The sequence below is a fragment of the Mandrillus leucophaeus genome, unplaced genomic scaffold, assembly GCF_000951045.1.
Source record: "Mandrillus leucophaeus isolate KB7577 unplaced genomic scaffold, Mleu.le_1.0 Scaffold343, whole genome shotgun sequence".
Classification (NCBI taxonomy): domain Eukaryota; kingdom Metazoa; phylum Chordata; class Mammalia; order Primates; family Cercopithecidae; genus Mandrillus; species Mandrillus leucophaeus.
In genome coordinates, this window is record NW_012103621.1 from 1,354,099 (window position 1) to 1,371,813 (window position 17,715).

General features: G+C 38.2%; 1 protein-coding gene across 1 annotated transcript in view; it reads right to left on the reverse strand.

Moving 5' to 3' along the window:
• The window catches only part of GRIK3 (glutamate receptor, ionotropic, kainate 3), a 242,992-nt gene that overhangs the window by 94,810 nt on the left and 130,467 nt on the right, over positions 1–17,715 (reverse strand). The window contains exon 2 of the mRNA XM_011989018.1: positions 5,401–5,577. Coding sequence (XP_011844408.1) covers positions 5,401–5,577 — 177 coding nt within the window. The remainder of the gene's footprint in view (positions 1–5,400; positions 5,578–17,715) is intronic.

Below are 17,715 nucleotides of genomic sequence, written 5' to 3' on the forward strand. Positions count from 1 at the left end.
ACTGCAGTAATTACATTATTTGTGGCTTCAATTTTGAATCCATTTTCTGGTCATTTTACAGTAACTCAGTGGTTCACAGTCATTGCAGGAGTCCACAGCCTGAATGCCGTCCCCCCACTCCCTTTCCATGGCAATTGTAGTTATAGCAAAAATTATCCCAATCAATTTGTGTCTTAAAAGGAATTGAGCAGCCCAGAGAATAAGTGAAGGCGGAGGAGCCTGGGGAGCCCTGGGTCGATTCCAGGTCCACTCCGGTCAGCCTTGGAGGAAAACACAGACACTCTCTGCGCTGCTGCTGCTGCTTCTGGCGCTGCCTGGAAGTCACTCATCTTTTAATTTTCCACAAAACATGGAAAGATAAAGACAATAAGTGAAAGTCCCTTTTAACAGGGAAAGGCCCCCTGGGCCTCACGTGGAGGGAAGGACTAATTCAAGCGGAGCTGGCAGGGAAGGCGATGCCAGGCTTTGTGCCTCTGCGTCCCCTCCCTCCATAGGGCCCGAGGTGGCTGGATCCAGCTGGAGAGGAAGAAAGCAATGAGGAGGACTTCTGTCTAGGGAAAATGAATTATTGCTGGATTAATTAGAATTTGCCCCAAGCCCCAAGTTTCTTGGAAGAGCCCTAAAGATGCCTCCAGAGAATGCAGTTTAAAAAACCAAAGATCAAAAGAAAAAATAAAGATCATGGGAACATGGGGCTCCCTGAGGGACGGAGGGTGCCCAAAGGGGAGTGTGATCCAACAGCAGGAATGTGCCAAGGTGTGACAGTGGTGTTGCCAGTCACAGCAGAGGGATGGCATCTGTCTTAGGCATGTCATCTCAGGGACATTGAGGGTTGCAGAAAGATGGCACTTCTTTTTTTTTATTGAGATATAAAATATAGTAAAGTGCATTAATGGTAAGCACAGGACTGTTACGAATTTTCACACAGAATTTCATTCATACGTCACGCACTCATGTGTGCTACACTATCTCAGTCAAGCTAGACAGCATTTCCAACACCTAAGAAAGGTCTCCCTTGCTCCTTCCCAGTCGATATCCACTCACTGCACACTACTCCCTCCCCTGGAGGAAATCTCTTTTCTTTCATTCAATGCTGTATCTGTGAGGTTCATCTATGATGTTGAGTGGATAAAGTTTATTCTTTTTTTAATTGCTGATTAAAATTCCACTGTATAATTATATCCCAATCTCTCCATTCTCCTATTGATGGACTTTTAATTTACTTCTAACTTTTGGTTATTATCATTAAAGTGGCTAGAAACATCCTTGTAGGCACAAGCGTTAGTAGATTCTGCCAAATAGTTCTCCTAAGAAATGGAAGGTTTTACTCCCATCAGAATTGTATAGAAAAAACTAAGCCCAAACCCCTACCTCCCACCGTACACTGAAAATCAATGTGAGATAGATCACAGAACTCACTATGAAAGATAAAACAACATCGCTTCTAGGAAAAAAAAAATGAGAGAATATCTTCATAACCTTAGGATAGACAAAGACTTCTCAAACAACACAAAAGACATTAACCATAATGGAAAATATTGATAAATTGGACTTCTTTAAATTAAGAACTTTGCTCCTCAAAAGAAACTGTTAAGAGAATGTAAAAGGAAGCCCACATGTAATGGATATATGCAATAGAGATATCTCTCCAACAAAGGATATAAGAATATACAAATGAAGAATACAGGGGCCTACAAGCACAGGGGCTCATGCTTGTAATACCAGCACTTTGGGAGGCCGAGGCGGGCAGATCACGTGGTCAGGAGATCGAGACCATCCTGGCTAACATGGTGAAACTCCGCCTCTACTAAAAATACAAAAAATTAGCCGGGCATGGTGGCGGGCGCCTGTAGTCCCAGCTACTTGGGAGGCTGAGGCAGGAGAATGGCGTGAACCCGGGAGATGGAGCTTGCAGTGAGCCGAGATTGCGCCACTGCACTCTAGCCTGGGTGATAGAGCGAGACTTTATCTAAGAAAGAAAAAAAACAAAAAAAAAAAAGAAGGATATAGGCCGGGTGTGGTGGCTCATACTTGCAATCCCAGCACTTTGGCAGGCTGAGGCGGGTGGATCACAGGTCAGGAGTTTGAGACCAGCCTGGCCAACATGATGAAACCCCATCTCTACTAAAAATACAAAAAATTAGTCGGCTGTGGTAGTGGATGCCTGTAATCCCAGCCACTTGGGAGGCTGAGGCAGGAGAATTGCTTGAACCCAAGAGGCAGAGGTTGCAATGAGTTGAGGTGGCACCATTGCACTCCAGCCTGGGCAACAAGAGTGAAATTCCGCCTCAAAAAAATTTTGAGAGAGAGAGAGAGAGAAAGAGAGAGAGAGAGACTCACTACATATGTATAATGAGACTCACTACAGAAACCACCAGAATGGCCAAAATTTAAAAATAAAACTGACTTTACCAAGTGTTAGTGAAGATGTAGGGCAAGTGCCACTCTCAAACATAGCTGCGGGGAGTGCAGACTGTGCAGCAGCTTTGGAAAACTGTTTGGCTAAACATACGCACATTCCGTGACCCCCACACTTCCACTCCTAAGTACATACCAACAAAAATGAATATACATGTGCATCACAAGTAGATGCAGAACCAACTCATAAGTGCGACAAAAGTGAAATGGATTTTTAAAAAATGGGTATATTCATGTAACAGAACATTGTACATCAATGAAGACCAATATATTCAACCACATAGACAATCTCACGGATATGAGACAGAGCAAAGAGCAAGGCTTAAAAGAGTAGACACTGAATGATTTCATTTATGTAAAGTTCAAAAACAGCAAAAACCAGTGTGGGACACCAGCAGTCAGAACGGTGGTGACCTTGGGAGAGGAATGACTGGGAGGGGTACGGGGGCTTCTGAAGGGCTCGCATGGTCTATATCTTGATTTGGGTGGCAGTTCCTTTTTTCTCGATCTAGCTTGAGTAGGTGTCTGTTTCTTATAAACCCATGCTCCTTGACCAAGCTAAAGCTCCACCCTCCCTTTCCTGGACTCTCTCCTGCAACTCCCAGTACAGCACCTGTTGCTTCAGCCACTAGATTATAAGCTCCATGGTCACAGGAACCAGCCACCTCTGTCTTAGCCACTTTGGGATCCCCAGAACCTGGCACACAGTGGGTGCTCAACAGACTTCTCAAGTGCATCAACTGGCTCCTTCAAACAACTTGTATTTTCCACTCTACCTTCTGCCTTATCCCACTCCTCACTTTTTCCCATTATCCTTCAAAGCTCAACTCAAACCTCTCCTCCTCCAGGGAGCCTTCCTGCTTGTACCACAACACTTCTATAGTTCTTTCTCATTTTCTGGTTGTTACAGTTATTGGTCCTATGACTTAGCTTCCTTGGGCATGACCTATAAAGGGCAGGGCCTTTTTTCCTGCAGGGATCATAAGGAACAATATTCGTTAAGTGGGTTTGACACACGTTCATTTGTGTATCCGATCAAACCACCAGGACTGATTTTGTGCCTCCTGTGTGCCAGGCTCATGCCAGGTTCTATAGTGGAGCAGTAAAAAGGCACCAGGGCTTGCAGACAAGTGGAAGAAATGTACAATAATCACATGACCTCTCTCTCACACACACGTCAGGCTTATGAAAGAAAAGTTCAGAGGGTTAAAAGCAAGGAGAACTGACCTTGTCTAGGGGTTCGGGGAGGGTCTCCCTGAGGACTGGAAGTTTGAGAAGAGAAGGATGAGTTGGCCAGGCAAAGGGCAGGAGAGGGTGGGGTGGAGAAAGGGAATTACAAGCAGAGGGGGCAGGATGTGTGGAAGCCCAGAGGTGGGAGGAAGCATGGCACCCTGAGGAGGGCAGGTGTGGTTAGAACCCAGGGCCTAAGGGAGCAAATGGCATGGATGTGGCTGGAAGGTCAGGTTGGGGCTAGACTGGAAAGGCCCTCATGGGTTCTGATGATGATTTAGAGAAAGACCACGAGATGTTCCATCCAAGATTTTAAGAAAGCAAGTCATGTTGTCTCGGGGGGAGGCGGGGAGTGGAGGGGTTGTGGCTTTGGTCACTTGGAAGCCCAGGGCTAGATTTTCAGGAGCTGGGGGTTTCTGTCTTGGGCCTGCTCACCAACAACTTGGCAGTTTCACATAGGGCAGGACTATAATTTCCTGGAGGAAGTAACTCCGGGAAGGCTCAGAAACTCTGCCCCGGGTTCCCTGCCTGGATGGGGAAGGTCCCCATGCTGAATCACAGGTGTACTGCTAGAGAGTCATTGTATTATTTGAGTAACTTTTAGAAAACATAGACAAAAAACCCAGTCTAGTTTTTTGTGGGTGACTGTACCCACGAGGGCCTCTGCACTCTGATTCCAGGCGTTTGTTCTTTGTCCTGACCTTTTTATTGAGCAGTTTTGGTTGAGTTCAGTCGTTTTCTAACTGGACAAGGCCAGGCACAGGGTGTCAGCATAGACTCAGCAGGGAGATGGACACTTCACTGCACAGGGTAGGCTGCAGGGCATGCTGGGAAAAGAGTGGCAGGACACAGGCAGGGAGGGGGCAAAACAGCAGAGAGAGGGGTCACGGGTGAAGCATCACTCTTCGGATGATCCAGGCTAAACCAGGGTGGGGCGCCTCTTGTCTGTCTGCAGATCAGCTCTGAGATGCAGCAGCGTGGCCTCAAAAATGTCAGAATGGCCAGGAGCAGTGGCTCACGCCTGTAATCCCAGCACTTTGGGAGGCCGAGGTGGGTAGGTCACCTAAGGTCAGGAGTTCAAGAACAGCCTGGCCAACATGGTGAAACCCCATCTCTACTAAAAATACAAAAATTAGATGGGTGTGGTGGCATGAGCCTGTAGTCTCAACTACTCAGGAGGCAGAGAGAGGAGAATTGCTTGAACCTGGGAGGCAGAGGTTGCAGTGAGCGGAGATCATGCCACTGTACTCCAGCCTGGGCAACAGAGTGAGACTCTGTCAAAATATATATATATATATATATATATATATATATAACGTATATCAGCAGTAACTGCTCAATATCAGGGACTCGGACCGCCAGAATGCAAGGCAAAGAGAAGCAGGTGGGTGGGACACAGAAATTGGGTCCCTGACCTGGTAGCTCAGCATGTGGAGGGCAAAGGAGCCAAGTGCAGTAAGAGTAAAGTCCTATATGGTACTTCCTACATGCCAATGCTTACTATTCTAAGTACTTTACAGAAATGCATCCATTTCGCAGATGAGAAAACTGAGGCACAGTGTATTTTGTCCAAGGTCACACAACTAATATCAGAGTTGCTAGGATGCAAGTCCAGGCACTCTGACTTCAAGCCCAAACCAGGTAGAAAAACCTACCTGGAGCTCTGGCCCGTTCCCAGGATCTTGGCCAGCAAATGCAGCGCTTCCTATCCCCAGGCTGGGAAGAGAACAGAGGCAGGAGCTGCGCACTCACCCTTTTTGGTCGCCTCGAAGCTGTCATGGAAGTGAATCCTCTGTATGTCATAGGTCAAGGTTGTATTGGGCAGCAGAGTCCTGTTCCTGTTGATGATGTTGGCAGAAAATCGAAAGGCGTGTTCCTCGGCGTTCATGACCTGGGCGTTGGGGCCGTCCGCATACTCGAAGATTCCTCCTGTGAAAGATGGGTAAAATTGTGTGTGGTTGGGAGGAGGGATGGGGCTCTAGCAAGCATGCCTGGCTCAGAAGGTTTTATAGACAAGCTGCCTGCTCCCTGAAATGTTCAATAATATCCTAGGTAACTGCCATACCTAGAAAGTGTGCAGGAGCACAAGAAATAAGAAAAATCCTCCTCGTTCATTTCACTCAACCAGCAAATTCCTGATAACAGAGCCTGACAGGGCCAAAATAAGATTACCAACTTATTAATATTGCTGTGAAAATTCTCAATAGAATTCTGGCAAGCAGAATCTACCAGGATATTACCAGGATAGCATACCATGATCACGCAGAGCTTTATTCTAGGAATCTAAGACTGGTTCAATATAAAGAAATCTATGAATATCATTGTATCACATCAATAGTTCAAATAAGAAAAAAACATAACCAACTCACAAAATGCAAGACGACATTTAATAAAATCCAATATCTATTGCTGTTAAGAATGCTTAACAAAATAGCACCAGAAGAGATACTTCCTTGAAGCTTTTTAAGCTTAAATCAGCCTTTAATATCATACTAATGGTGAAAAACTAGAGGCATTCTCATTAAAGAAAAATAAGAGGCATGGGGGAGGATTCGCACCACACCATTAACCAATGAAATAAGAAAGAAAAATAATTTAGAGGCACAACATTTGGAGAGAAATAAATTCTTATTTGCAAATGATATAAAAACCTTAAAATAATCCCTAAACATGAAAACAAGAAAGAGCTGGCAGGAGAGTTAAGTTAAATGACCAGTTAGCACAAATTAGTAGTGTTTCTTCATATCAGTGACAATCAGTAAAAAAACTTAATAGCAAATGAAATCCTTTTACAATATCAGCAAAAACATTGAATAACTAATAATAAACCAAATAAGAAGCGTGCAATTCCTGTTCTATTTATTTGAGATGGAGTTTCACTCTTGTTGCTCAGGCTGGAGTGCAATGGCGCAATCTCTGCTCACTGCAGCCTCCACTCCCTGGGTTCAAGCGATTCTCCAACCTCAGTTTCTCAAGTTGCTGGGACTACAGGCACATGCCACTATGCCCGGCTAATTTTTGTATTTTTAGTAGAGATGGGGTTTCACCATGTTGGCCAGGCTGGTCTGGAACTCTTGACCTCAGGCGAACCACCTGCCTTGGCCTCCCTCCCAAAGTGCTGGGATTATAGGCGTAAGCCACCATGCTGGGTTGCAATTCCAGTTTTAAAACATAATAAAAACAGACTGGGAGCAGTGGCTTATGCCTGTGATCCCAACACTTCTGGAGGCCAAGGTAGGAAGACGGTGATTGAAGCCAGGAGTTCAAGACCAGCTTGGGCAACATAGTGACACCTTGTCTTTACAAAAATAAAAAGAAAAGAAAAAAAACTAAAAAATGACCAAAACAAATAAAAACAAAACAAAACACTTTCATGAGAGATATAAACATAGCCTTAAATGAAGAGGCATGGTGTGTTTCTGAATAGTAAAGTTCACGTATAGAGGTGTCAGTTTTTCCAAATTAATTTTTCAGTTTAATTCCAATCAGAGTCATGAAAGGATTTTTCTTTTCCTGATAAAATGACTCTAAAATGTATCTGAAAGACTAAACATGAACTAATGACCAAAACATGTTTTAAAAAGAACGAGAGGTGACTCGTACTGCCAGATTTTAAAATATATCATTAAGCCAAATAATTAAATTCATGTTGTAATAGCATATGAAAACACAGATAGATCAAAGGAACAGGATAAAAGCTCCCATAAAGAGACTCAAGTAGAGATAAGTATTTAAAACATGAGAAAGATGGCTATTTCCAATCAGTAAGTAAATGAATTATTCATTAACTGTGCTGTGACAATTATTCAATTATTTGGAAGAAATTTAAGTTATAATTCAATTTTAATCTATACATAAAATAAATTCCAGATAAATTAAAGATTAATGGCAAATGGGTAAGGGGAGGAGGAGATAAAATACTATAAAAGTACTGAAAAAGAAAATATAGGTGAGTATTTTACAATATTGGGTAGAGAAGGCCTTTCTAAACTTTTCAAAAACATCAGAAACCATAAAAGAAAGATTGAGAGATCCACAAAAATAACATAAAACTTCTACCCTTTAAAAACCAAAAACAAAATTAAATTACAAACACGAACTTGAATTAAATATTTGTAACATATGTGGGAGCATAAAGATGAATGCTCTTATTTTATAAAAAGCACTTAAATTCTACAAAAAGGACAAATACTCCCATAGAAAAATGTGCAAAGAAAAAGTATGAATATTTAACAAAAGAAAAAAGAATACAAAGGAGCTATTAATGTATGAAGAAGTGTGCAACTTCCCTAATAATTTAAATGAACGCAATTTAAACCAACAATGAGATTCCATGTTTTGCTCATCCCGTTGGTAAAGATACAAAATAAACCGCGGCTCCAGCTTTGGTGCGGGAATAGCTGTTTAGAAAGAGACACCTGCTTAACTGTGGGTGGAGGGGGCAATGTATACCCAGCCTGTCGAGATGGACATTAGAAATTTACCAAAAGCCCTAAAAATGTCCACTCCTTTGACTCGGGACTTTGATGTCTAGAAATGGACCCCAACAACAACAGTGGGCATATGGATCATGTATGAGGAAGGAGATCTAGGGACATCCAACCAGGGGAAGGAGATCTAGGGACGTCCAACCAGAGAAATAGTGAACTATTGTCTATGCACTTACATATAATCACAAAAATTTAATGACACAGGAAATATCCAACGTATATTTTTAAGTGAACAATGAAGGCAGAGGTGCAGTACAATTTCCTTTAGAAGAGGAAGAACTCATGTCTTTAACATAAGAATAGAATACATTTCTTGTTTTGTTCTTAATGCCTTTCTATATTTTTTCCAGTAAAACTTTTATTATTTTTAACAATTGATTTGGTTGAGATATTATTACATTCTACAAGATTCACCTGTTTTAAAGTGTACAATGATTTTTAGTCAATTTACTGAGTTCTATGGCCATAAGCACAATCCTGTTTTAAAACCTTCCCGTCACCCAATAAGAATCCTCGTGCCCATTTACAGTCAATTATAGTTTTCATTCCCACTCCCAGCCAACCACTAATTTACTTTTTGTCTTTTCTGAACATTTCACATAAATGGAATCATGCAATAGGTGGTCTTTTGCATCTGGCTTCTTGCATTTAGTGTGCTTTTGCGGTTCATCCACATTAGTATAATGTATCAGTACTTTAATCCTCTTTATTGCTAAATAATATTACTTTGTATAGATGTACCACATTTTATTTATTCATTCACCAGTTGATGGGTATTTGGATTATTTCAATTGTTCTGAAAATTCTAAAAAGTAGTGGTTTCCAGGCTCTGGTCTGGCATGTAAGAAGCTTGAAAGTTGCCACTCTGTCCTAACAACCAGCGAAAGCTGAACAAACTGAAAAATCAACAACTCTTCTTAGATCTGTAAAAGAAGTGAGGTCACAGGGCGAACCACTGCCCCCAGAATTGGAAAGATAGGTAAATAGAGGGAATTACAACTTATTGGAGCAGAAACTTCCATGGGAATCGGTGTGCAGGTAGGAAAACCGAAAGTGTAATTGACTAGTTGCTGGAGGCTCAGTGTGCATAACTCTGAGAGACAAAAACCTCAAGGGAAGTCTTCACTGAGCCCCCACGCTTTTTTGAGTTTTACTCCTGAAGTTCTACCAGGTTCTTAAATGAATATTGGAGAAAAATCCTCATGTACTTCTGGCAGTGAAAGGGGAAAAGGAATCATTTCAAAATATGCCACAGCATTCCGTTCTTTTTAACAAGGTTTGTCATCAGGGGAAACTAGTTAGCCAGAGCCTAACCTGCTGGGGTTTCATGAGAGACTAATTGACCAGGTGGAAGGGAAATACTCAACTCCAGCCCACCCTAGCCATCCTATCCCATCTACGTGTGTGTTGCGGGGTAGATGGGGGAGAAGCACCTGTGAAGTTCACAGCCTAGGGGCACAGGCTCACCAAAAGACTGAGATGTAATCATAGCACTATAGAATGCTCCCCCCTTCTCCCCACCCCTTACCACTACATCACTAAAGGCCTTATTTTCAGCAGTTCCTTTCACCCAGTACATCATGTCCAGCTATCAAGAAAAAATTACAGGGCATACTAAAAGGCATAAAAACCATAGTTTGAAGAGACAGAGCAAGCATCAGAACCAGATTCAGATATGGCAGGGATTTTGGAATTATCAGACCAGAAATTCAAGACAACTATGATTAATATGCTAAGGGTTCTAATGGATAAAGTGGACAGCATGCGAGAACAGATATGCAAAGAGATGGGAATTCTAAGAAAAAAAATAAATGTTAGAGATAAAATACAAAACAAAACAAAACACTGTAACAGAAATGAAGAGTGCCTTTGATGGGCTTATAAGTAGACTGAACACAGCTGAGAAGTGGGTCTCTGAGCTTGAGGATATCTCAATAGAAACCTCCAAAACTGAAAAGCAAAGAGCAGAAAGACTGGAAGAAGAAAACAGAATATCCAAAAACTGTGGCTGTAAAAATGCCTAATGGAAATGCAAGAAGGAGAAGGGAGAGAGAAATGATCAGGAGAGATATTTGAAAACAGTAATGACTTTACCCAAATTAATGTCAGACACCAAACCACAGATCTAGCATCCTTAGAGAACACCAAGCACCAAGCAGGAAATATGTCCCCAAAATGACACTGAGGCATATCATATTCAAACAATAGAAAATCAAAGATCAAGAATAAATCCTGACAGAAGCCAGAAGAAAAATACGTCTTATCTATGGAGGAAAAAAGATAAGAATTACATCTGACTTCTCTTCAGAAACCATGCAAGCAAGAAGAGAGTGAAGTGAAATATATAAAGTATTGAGAGAAAATAAAAACCAACCTATAATTCTGCATCCTGAGAAATTATCTTTCAAAAGCGGAGATAAATAAAGACTTTCTCTGACAAACAAAAATCAGTGAAATTTGTTGCCAGTAGATCTGCTTTGTAAGAATTATTAAAATATGTTCTTTAGAGAGAAGGAAAATAATATAGGTCAGAAACTTCAATCTACATACAAGAAGAACATTGAAGAAAGAATAAGTGAAGGTAAAATTTAAAAAAATGTATTTTTCTTATTCTTAATTGATTTAACAGACAATAGTTTGTTCACAATAATAATAGCAACAATGTATTCATATATATTCACTTATGTATGCTTATTTATGAACAAAATGAATGACAGCAATGATATAAGGATGGGAGGGAGGAATTAGAATTATTTTGTTATTATAAAAGACACTATCTGTGAAGCAGTATAACATTATTTGAGAGTGGACTTGGATTAGTTGCATATGTATACTGCAAATTCTAGGGAAAATACTAAAAACAGTACAATTGACATGCTAAGTGAGGAGAGGAAATGAAATGTTAAAATATACTTTTAAAATCACAAAAGGCAGAAAAGGGCAGGAAGACAAAAATAGAAACAAAGAACAAGGGCTACAAATAGGAAACACTGACAAATAAGGTGGATATTAATCCAATTATATCAATTCTCATTTTAAACATCAAAGGTCTAAATGCATCAAGTAAAAGAGATTGTCAAAATGGATCAAAAAATAAGATCCAACTATATGTTGTCTACAATAAACCTACTTTAACTATACAGGTGCACATAAAATAAAAGTAAATGAACAGATGAAAAATTTATTCCTGGAATGCAAGGATGGTTCAAAACATAACAACTGATCAATATACTACATCATATTAACAGAATAAAGGAAAAGAAAGACGTGATCATCTGAATCAATACAGAAGCAGCAATTGACAAAATTCAACAACTTTTCATGATAAAAGACACTCAACAACTAGGAACAAAAGGGAACTATCTCAACATAATAAAAGCCATTTATGAATAGCCCACAGCAAATGTCATACTCAATGGTAAGAGACTGAAAGCTTTTCCTCTAAGATCAGTGACAAGGCGAGGATGCCCACTTTCACCACTTCTATTAAACATTGTACTGGAAGTTCTATCCAGAGCAGTTAGGCAAGAAAAAGAAAAAGAAGGCATCCAAGTTAGAAAGGAAAAAGTAAAATTATCTGTCTGCAGACGATATGGTCTTATATCCATATAATAAAATTTGGCAAAGTAACAGAATACAATACAGAGCTAATAAAATTTGGCAAAGTAACAGAATACAAAGTCGATACACAAAATCAGTTGCATTTCTATACCTAACAATTAACAATCTGAAAAGGAAATCACAAAAATAATTCCGTTTATAATAATCTCACAAAGGACAAACTACTTAGGAATTAACTAAGATGATGAAAGTCTTGTACCTGTACAATGAAGACTACAAAACAAAATGGGGAAATGATTTAAATAGACATTTCTCAAAAAAAGACACAGAAATGGCAAGCAGGCATATGAAAAGATGCTCACATCATTAATCATCAGAAAAATGCAAATCCAAACTACAATGAGATATCATCTCACCCCAGTTAAAATGGCTTATATCCAAAAGACATGCAATAGTAAATGCTGCTGAGGATGTGGAGAAAAGGGAACCCTCATACCATGTTGGTGGGAATGTAAATTAGTACAGCCACTATGGAGAACAGTTTGGAGGTTCCTCAAAAAACTAAATATAGAGCTACCATATGATCTAGCAATCTCACTGCTGGATATATGCTCAAAAGAAAGGAAATCAGTATATTGAATAGATATCTGCACACCTATGTTTGTTGCAGCACTGTTCACAATAACCAAAATTTGGGAGCAACCTAAATGTCCATCAACAGATGAATGGATAAAGAAAATGTGGTGCTTATACACAATGGAGTACTATTCAGCCATAAAAAGAATGAGATCCTGTCATTTTCAACAACATGGATGGAACTGGAGGTCATTACACTAAGTGAAATAAGCCAGGCACAGAAATACAAACATCACACACTCTCAAAACAAACCAAAACAATTGAAATAATGGAGATAGAGAGTGGAAGGATGGTAACCAGAGGCTGGGAAGGGTGGTGGTAGGGTGGGTGGGGGGAGGTGGGGGTAATTAATAGGTACAAAAAAGATAATTAGAAAGAATTAATAAGACCTAGTATTTGATAGCACAATAGGGTGACTATAATCAATAATAATTTAATTGTACATTTAAAAATAACTAAAAGAGCATATTGTTTGTAACACAAAGGATAAATACTTGAGGGGATGGCTACCTCATTTCCCATGATGTGATCATTACATATCACATGCCTGTGTGCCTTACAAGAAATACTAAAAGATGTTCTTTAGAGAGAAGGAAAATAATACAGGTAAACATCTCATGAACCTCATAAATATATATACTTATTATGTACCCACAAAAAATAAAATTTTAAATGTAAAAAATCCTTCAAAACATTGTTGAAGGAAATTAAATAAGACATTAATAAATGTAAATACATCCCATGTTCATGGACTGGAAGACTTAATATTGTTAAGGTGTCTGTAGATTCAATGAAATTCTTAATACATTTCAATGTCAATGAAAATCCCAATGACTTTTTTTTTCGGAAATAGAAAAACCAATCCTAAAATTCATGTGGAATTGCAAAAGAATCCGAATAGCCAAAAACAATCTTGAAAAAGAAGAAAACGTTGAAAGACATTTCCTGATTTCAAAACTTACTACAAAGCTACAGTAATCAAAACGGTGTGATATTGGCATAAAGGTAAACTATATATAGAGTCCAGAAATAAAACCTCATATGTATGGTTAAATGATTTTTGACAAAGGTGCCAAGACCACTGAATGGGGAAAGGATAGTCTTTTCAAAAAATAATGCTGGAATAACTGAATATCCACATGTAAAAGAATGAATTTGGATCCTTAACACCATATACAAAAACTAACTCAAAATGGATCAAATACTTAAATGTAAGACCTAAAACTATATAAAACACTTAGAAGAAAACATAGAACAAAAACTTTATGACATTGGATTTGGCAATAATCTCTTGGATACGACACCAAAGGCACAGACAAGAAAAGAAAAACAAATTGAGCTTAATAAAAAATGTTCAAAAAACTGTGTATCAAAAGACATTATTAACAGAGTAAAATGCAACCAATAGAATGGGAGAAGATATTTGCAAATCACATACTTGATAAGGAATTAATATCCAGAACATACAGAGAACTTTTAAAACTCAAAAACAACAAAAAATAAACAACCTGGTTTAAAAATATATAAAAGACTTGACATTTCTCTAAAGAAGGTTTACAAATGGCCAATAAACACATAAAAAGATGTTCAATATCACTAATAATTAGAAAAATTCAAGTCAAAACTACAGTGAGATACTACCTCACACCCATTACGATAACTGCTATATAAAAAAAGAAGTATTGGGGAGGATGTGGAGAAATTGGAATCTTTGTGCACTGTTAGTGGAGGTGTGAAATGGTAAGCCATGGGGGGAAACAGTATAGTAGTCCCTCGAAAGATTAAAAATAGAATTACTATATATCTATATATATCTAGCATTTCTTCTGGGTATATACCCAAAGGAATTCAAAGCAAAGACACAAACATATATTTGTACACCCATGTTCATAGCAGCTTTACTCACAATAGCTAAAACATGGAATCAACACAAGTGTCCATTGATAGATGGATGAATAAGCAAAATGTGGCATAGACACGCAATGAAATATTATTCAGTCTCAAAAAAGAAGGACATTCGGGCAAATGTTACAACATGAGTAAACATTGAGGACAGTATGCTAAGTGAAATAAGCCAGCCACAAAAAGACAAATACTGTATGATTCCACTTATATGAGGTATGTAGAGTAGCCAAAAATCAGAGAATCAAAAAATAGAATGGTGGTTTTCAGACCCTAGAGGAAGGGGGAAAAGTGGAGTTATTCTTTATGGGTATAGAGTTACAGAGTTTCAGTTTTACAAGATGAAAAGAGCTATGGTGACGAGTGGTGCTGATGGTTGCACATTATGAATGTATTTAGTACTACTGAACTGTACACTTAAAAATGGTTAAGATGGCAAATTTTATGTTATTTGTATTTTACCACAATAAAAAAGTAAATGAATGAAGACATACCATCCTAATATCAATCAAAAGAAATTGAAAGTGGCTGTATTCAGACAGAGAAGATTTCAGGTCAAGGAACTTTATCAGAGATAAAGAGAAGCATTACATAATGATAAAGGGGTCAATTATCCAAGAAGGCATAACAATCCTTAATGTATATGTGCTCAAAAGAGAGCATCAGAATACAGGAGGCAAGGAGAGATGGATGAATTTACTATTCTACTAGGAGCCTTCAACACCCTTTTATCAGAAATAGACGGATTCAGTTGACAGAAAATCAGTAAAGTTATAGTTAAACTCAACAACAGCCTTAGTGAATCAGATATAATGTACATCTATAGACTACTTCAGTCAACAACAGCAGAATACACATTTTTCTCAAGCTCACATGGAACATTCAGCAATATAGATCACATTCTGTCTGTAAAGCACATCTTAACAAATTTAAAAGAAAAGAAATCATATGTCACTCTTAGACCACCATAGAATTAAACTAGAAATCAATAACAGAATGAGATCAGGGAAATCCCCAAATACTTGAAGATTAGACAATGCTCCCCTTCCCCTTCTTCCTTCTTTCTCCTCCCTTGTTCTCCTCCTCCTCCTCCTCCTTCCCCCCTCCCCACTACTCCTCCTCCTTGTCTTGATATATGGACTCAAACTCCTATGCTCAAGTGATCCTCCCACCTCAGCTTCCAGAGTAGCTGGGACTACAGTCACGTACCATTATGCCCAGCTTAAACAATGTACTTCCAAATAACACATGGGTCACAAAAGAAATTTAAAAATATTTTGAACTAAATAAAAATGAAAACATAACATCAAAATTTGTGGGATGTAGTGAAAGCAGTGCGTAGAGAGAAATTTATACCACTGAATGCATAAAATAGAAAAGAAGAAAGATCTAAAATTAATAATGCAAGCTTCTACCTTAGGAAACTAGAAAAAGAAGAGCAAATTAAATCCAAAGTAAGCAGAGGAAAAGAAATAATAAAAATTAGAGCTGAAATCAATGAAATTGAAAACAAGAAATCAATAGAAAAATGTCAATGAAACCAAAAGCTGGTCATATGAAAAGACAGATAAAATTGATAGGCCTCTAATCTGGTCAATTAAGAATAAAAAAGAGAGGATACAAATTGTTAGTATCAGAAGTGAAAGAGGGGACATCACTATAGATCTCATGGACTTAAAAATATAATCAAGGAATATTAATAACTATATCCACTAATTTGCTAACGTAGATGAAATGAATGAATTTCTTAAAAAACACAATTTGTCAAAATTCATGCAAGAAGAAAGAGACAAGTTGAATAGGACTATCTCTATTAAAGAAATTGAATTAATAATAAACCTGACAAAGCAGAAAGCGCCAGGCCCAGATGGGGTTCACTGGTAAATTCTACTAAACATTTAAGAAAGAAATAATACAAATTCTCTACACTCTACTTCAGAAGATAGAAGCAGAGGACAATTTCTTTTCTTTTCTTTTTTGACTGTTTCTTAACTCATTTTACAAGGCCAGCATTACCCTAATACCAAAACCAGACAAAGACATCACAAGAAATAAAACTACGGATCAATATCTCTCATTAATACAGATACAAAAATCCTCAACAAAATGTTAGCAAATCGAATCCAACAATTTATAAAAAGAACTACATAACACAATGAAGTGGGATTTACCCCAGGTATGCAAGTCTGTTTCAAGATTCAAAAATCAATTAATGTAATCCATTATATCAATATCAACAGGCCAAAGAAGAAAAATCACATGATCACATCAACAGATGCAGAAAATGCATTTGACAAAATCCAACACCCTATTAATGATGAAAACTCTCAGTAAAGTAAGAATAAAGGGGAATGTCCTCAACTTCATAAAGAATATTAATAGCAGAATACACATTCTTCTCAAGCACATCTACAAAAACCCTACAGTTGACATTATACATAATAGTGAAAAACTTGAAGCTTTCCCACTAAAATCAGGTACAAGGGAAGGCTGTCCCCTCTCCCACTGCTTTTTGACATCACACTGGAAGTCCTAGCAAATGCAATAAGACAAGAAAAGGAAATGAAAGAAATTCAGATTGGGGAGGAAGAAATAAAACTGCCTTTGTTTACAGGTGACATGATCCCCTATGTAGAAAATCCACACGAATCAGGAACAAAAGAGAAAGCTACCTCTTGGAACTAATAAGCAGTTATAGAAAAGTGGCAGAATATAAGGTTAATATGCAAAAGTCAATTACTTTTTTATATACTAGCAATGAACAAATGGAATTTGAAATAGAAACAAGACCACTTACATCAGCATGCAAAGAAAAGAAACACTTAGGTTATAAATCTAACAAAATATGTACAAGATGTATTTGAGGTAAAACTCACAACTCTAATGAAAGAGATCAAAGAATAACTAAAAAAATGGAGAGACCTTCAATGTTCATGGATAAGAAAAGTCAATTATTTTCAAGATGTGAGTTTTTCCCAAATTGATGTAGAGATTCAGTGCAATCCCAATCAAAATCTCAGCAAGTTATTTTGTGGCTATTGACAAACTGATTCTAAAGTGTACATAGAGAGGCAAAAGACCAGAATAACCAACACAATATTGAAGGAGAAGAACAACGTTGGGAGATTGACATGGCTCAACTTCAAGAATTGCTATAAAGCTATAGTAATCAAGACAGCGTGATATTGGCATATAAATAGACAAATAGATCATTGGAACAGAATGGAAAGTTCAGATACAGACCCACATAAATAAAGTCAACTGATCTTTGACAGGGGAGCAAAGGCAATACAATGGAGAAAAGATAGACTTTTCAACAAATGGACTGGAACAACTGGACATTCACATGCAAAAAAAGAATCTAGACACAGAACTTACATCCTTCACAAAAACGAACTCAAAATGTATCAGAGACCTAAATGTACAATGCAAAACTATAAAACTTCTAGAAGATAGCATGGAAGAAAATCTAGACAA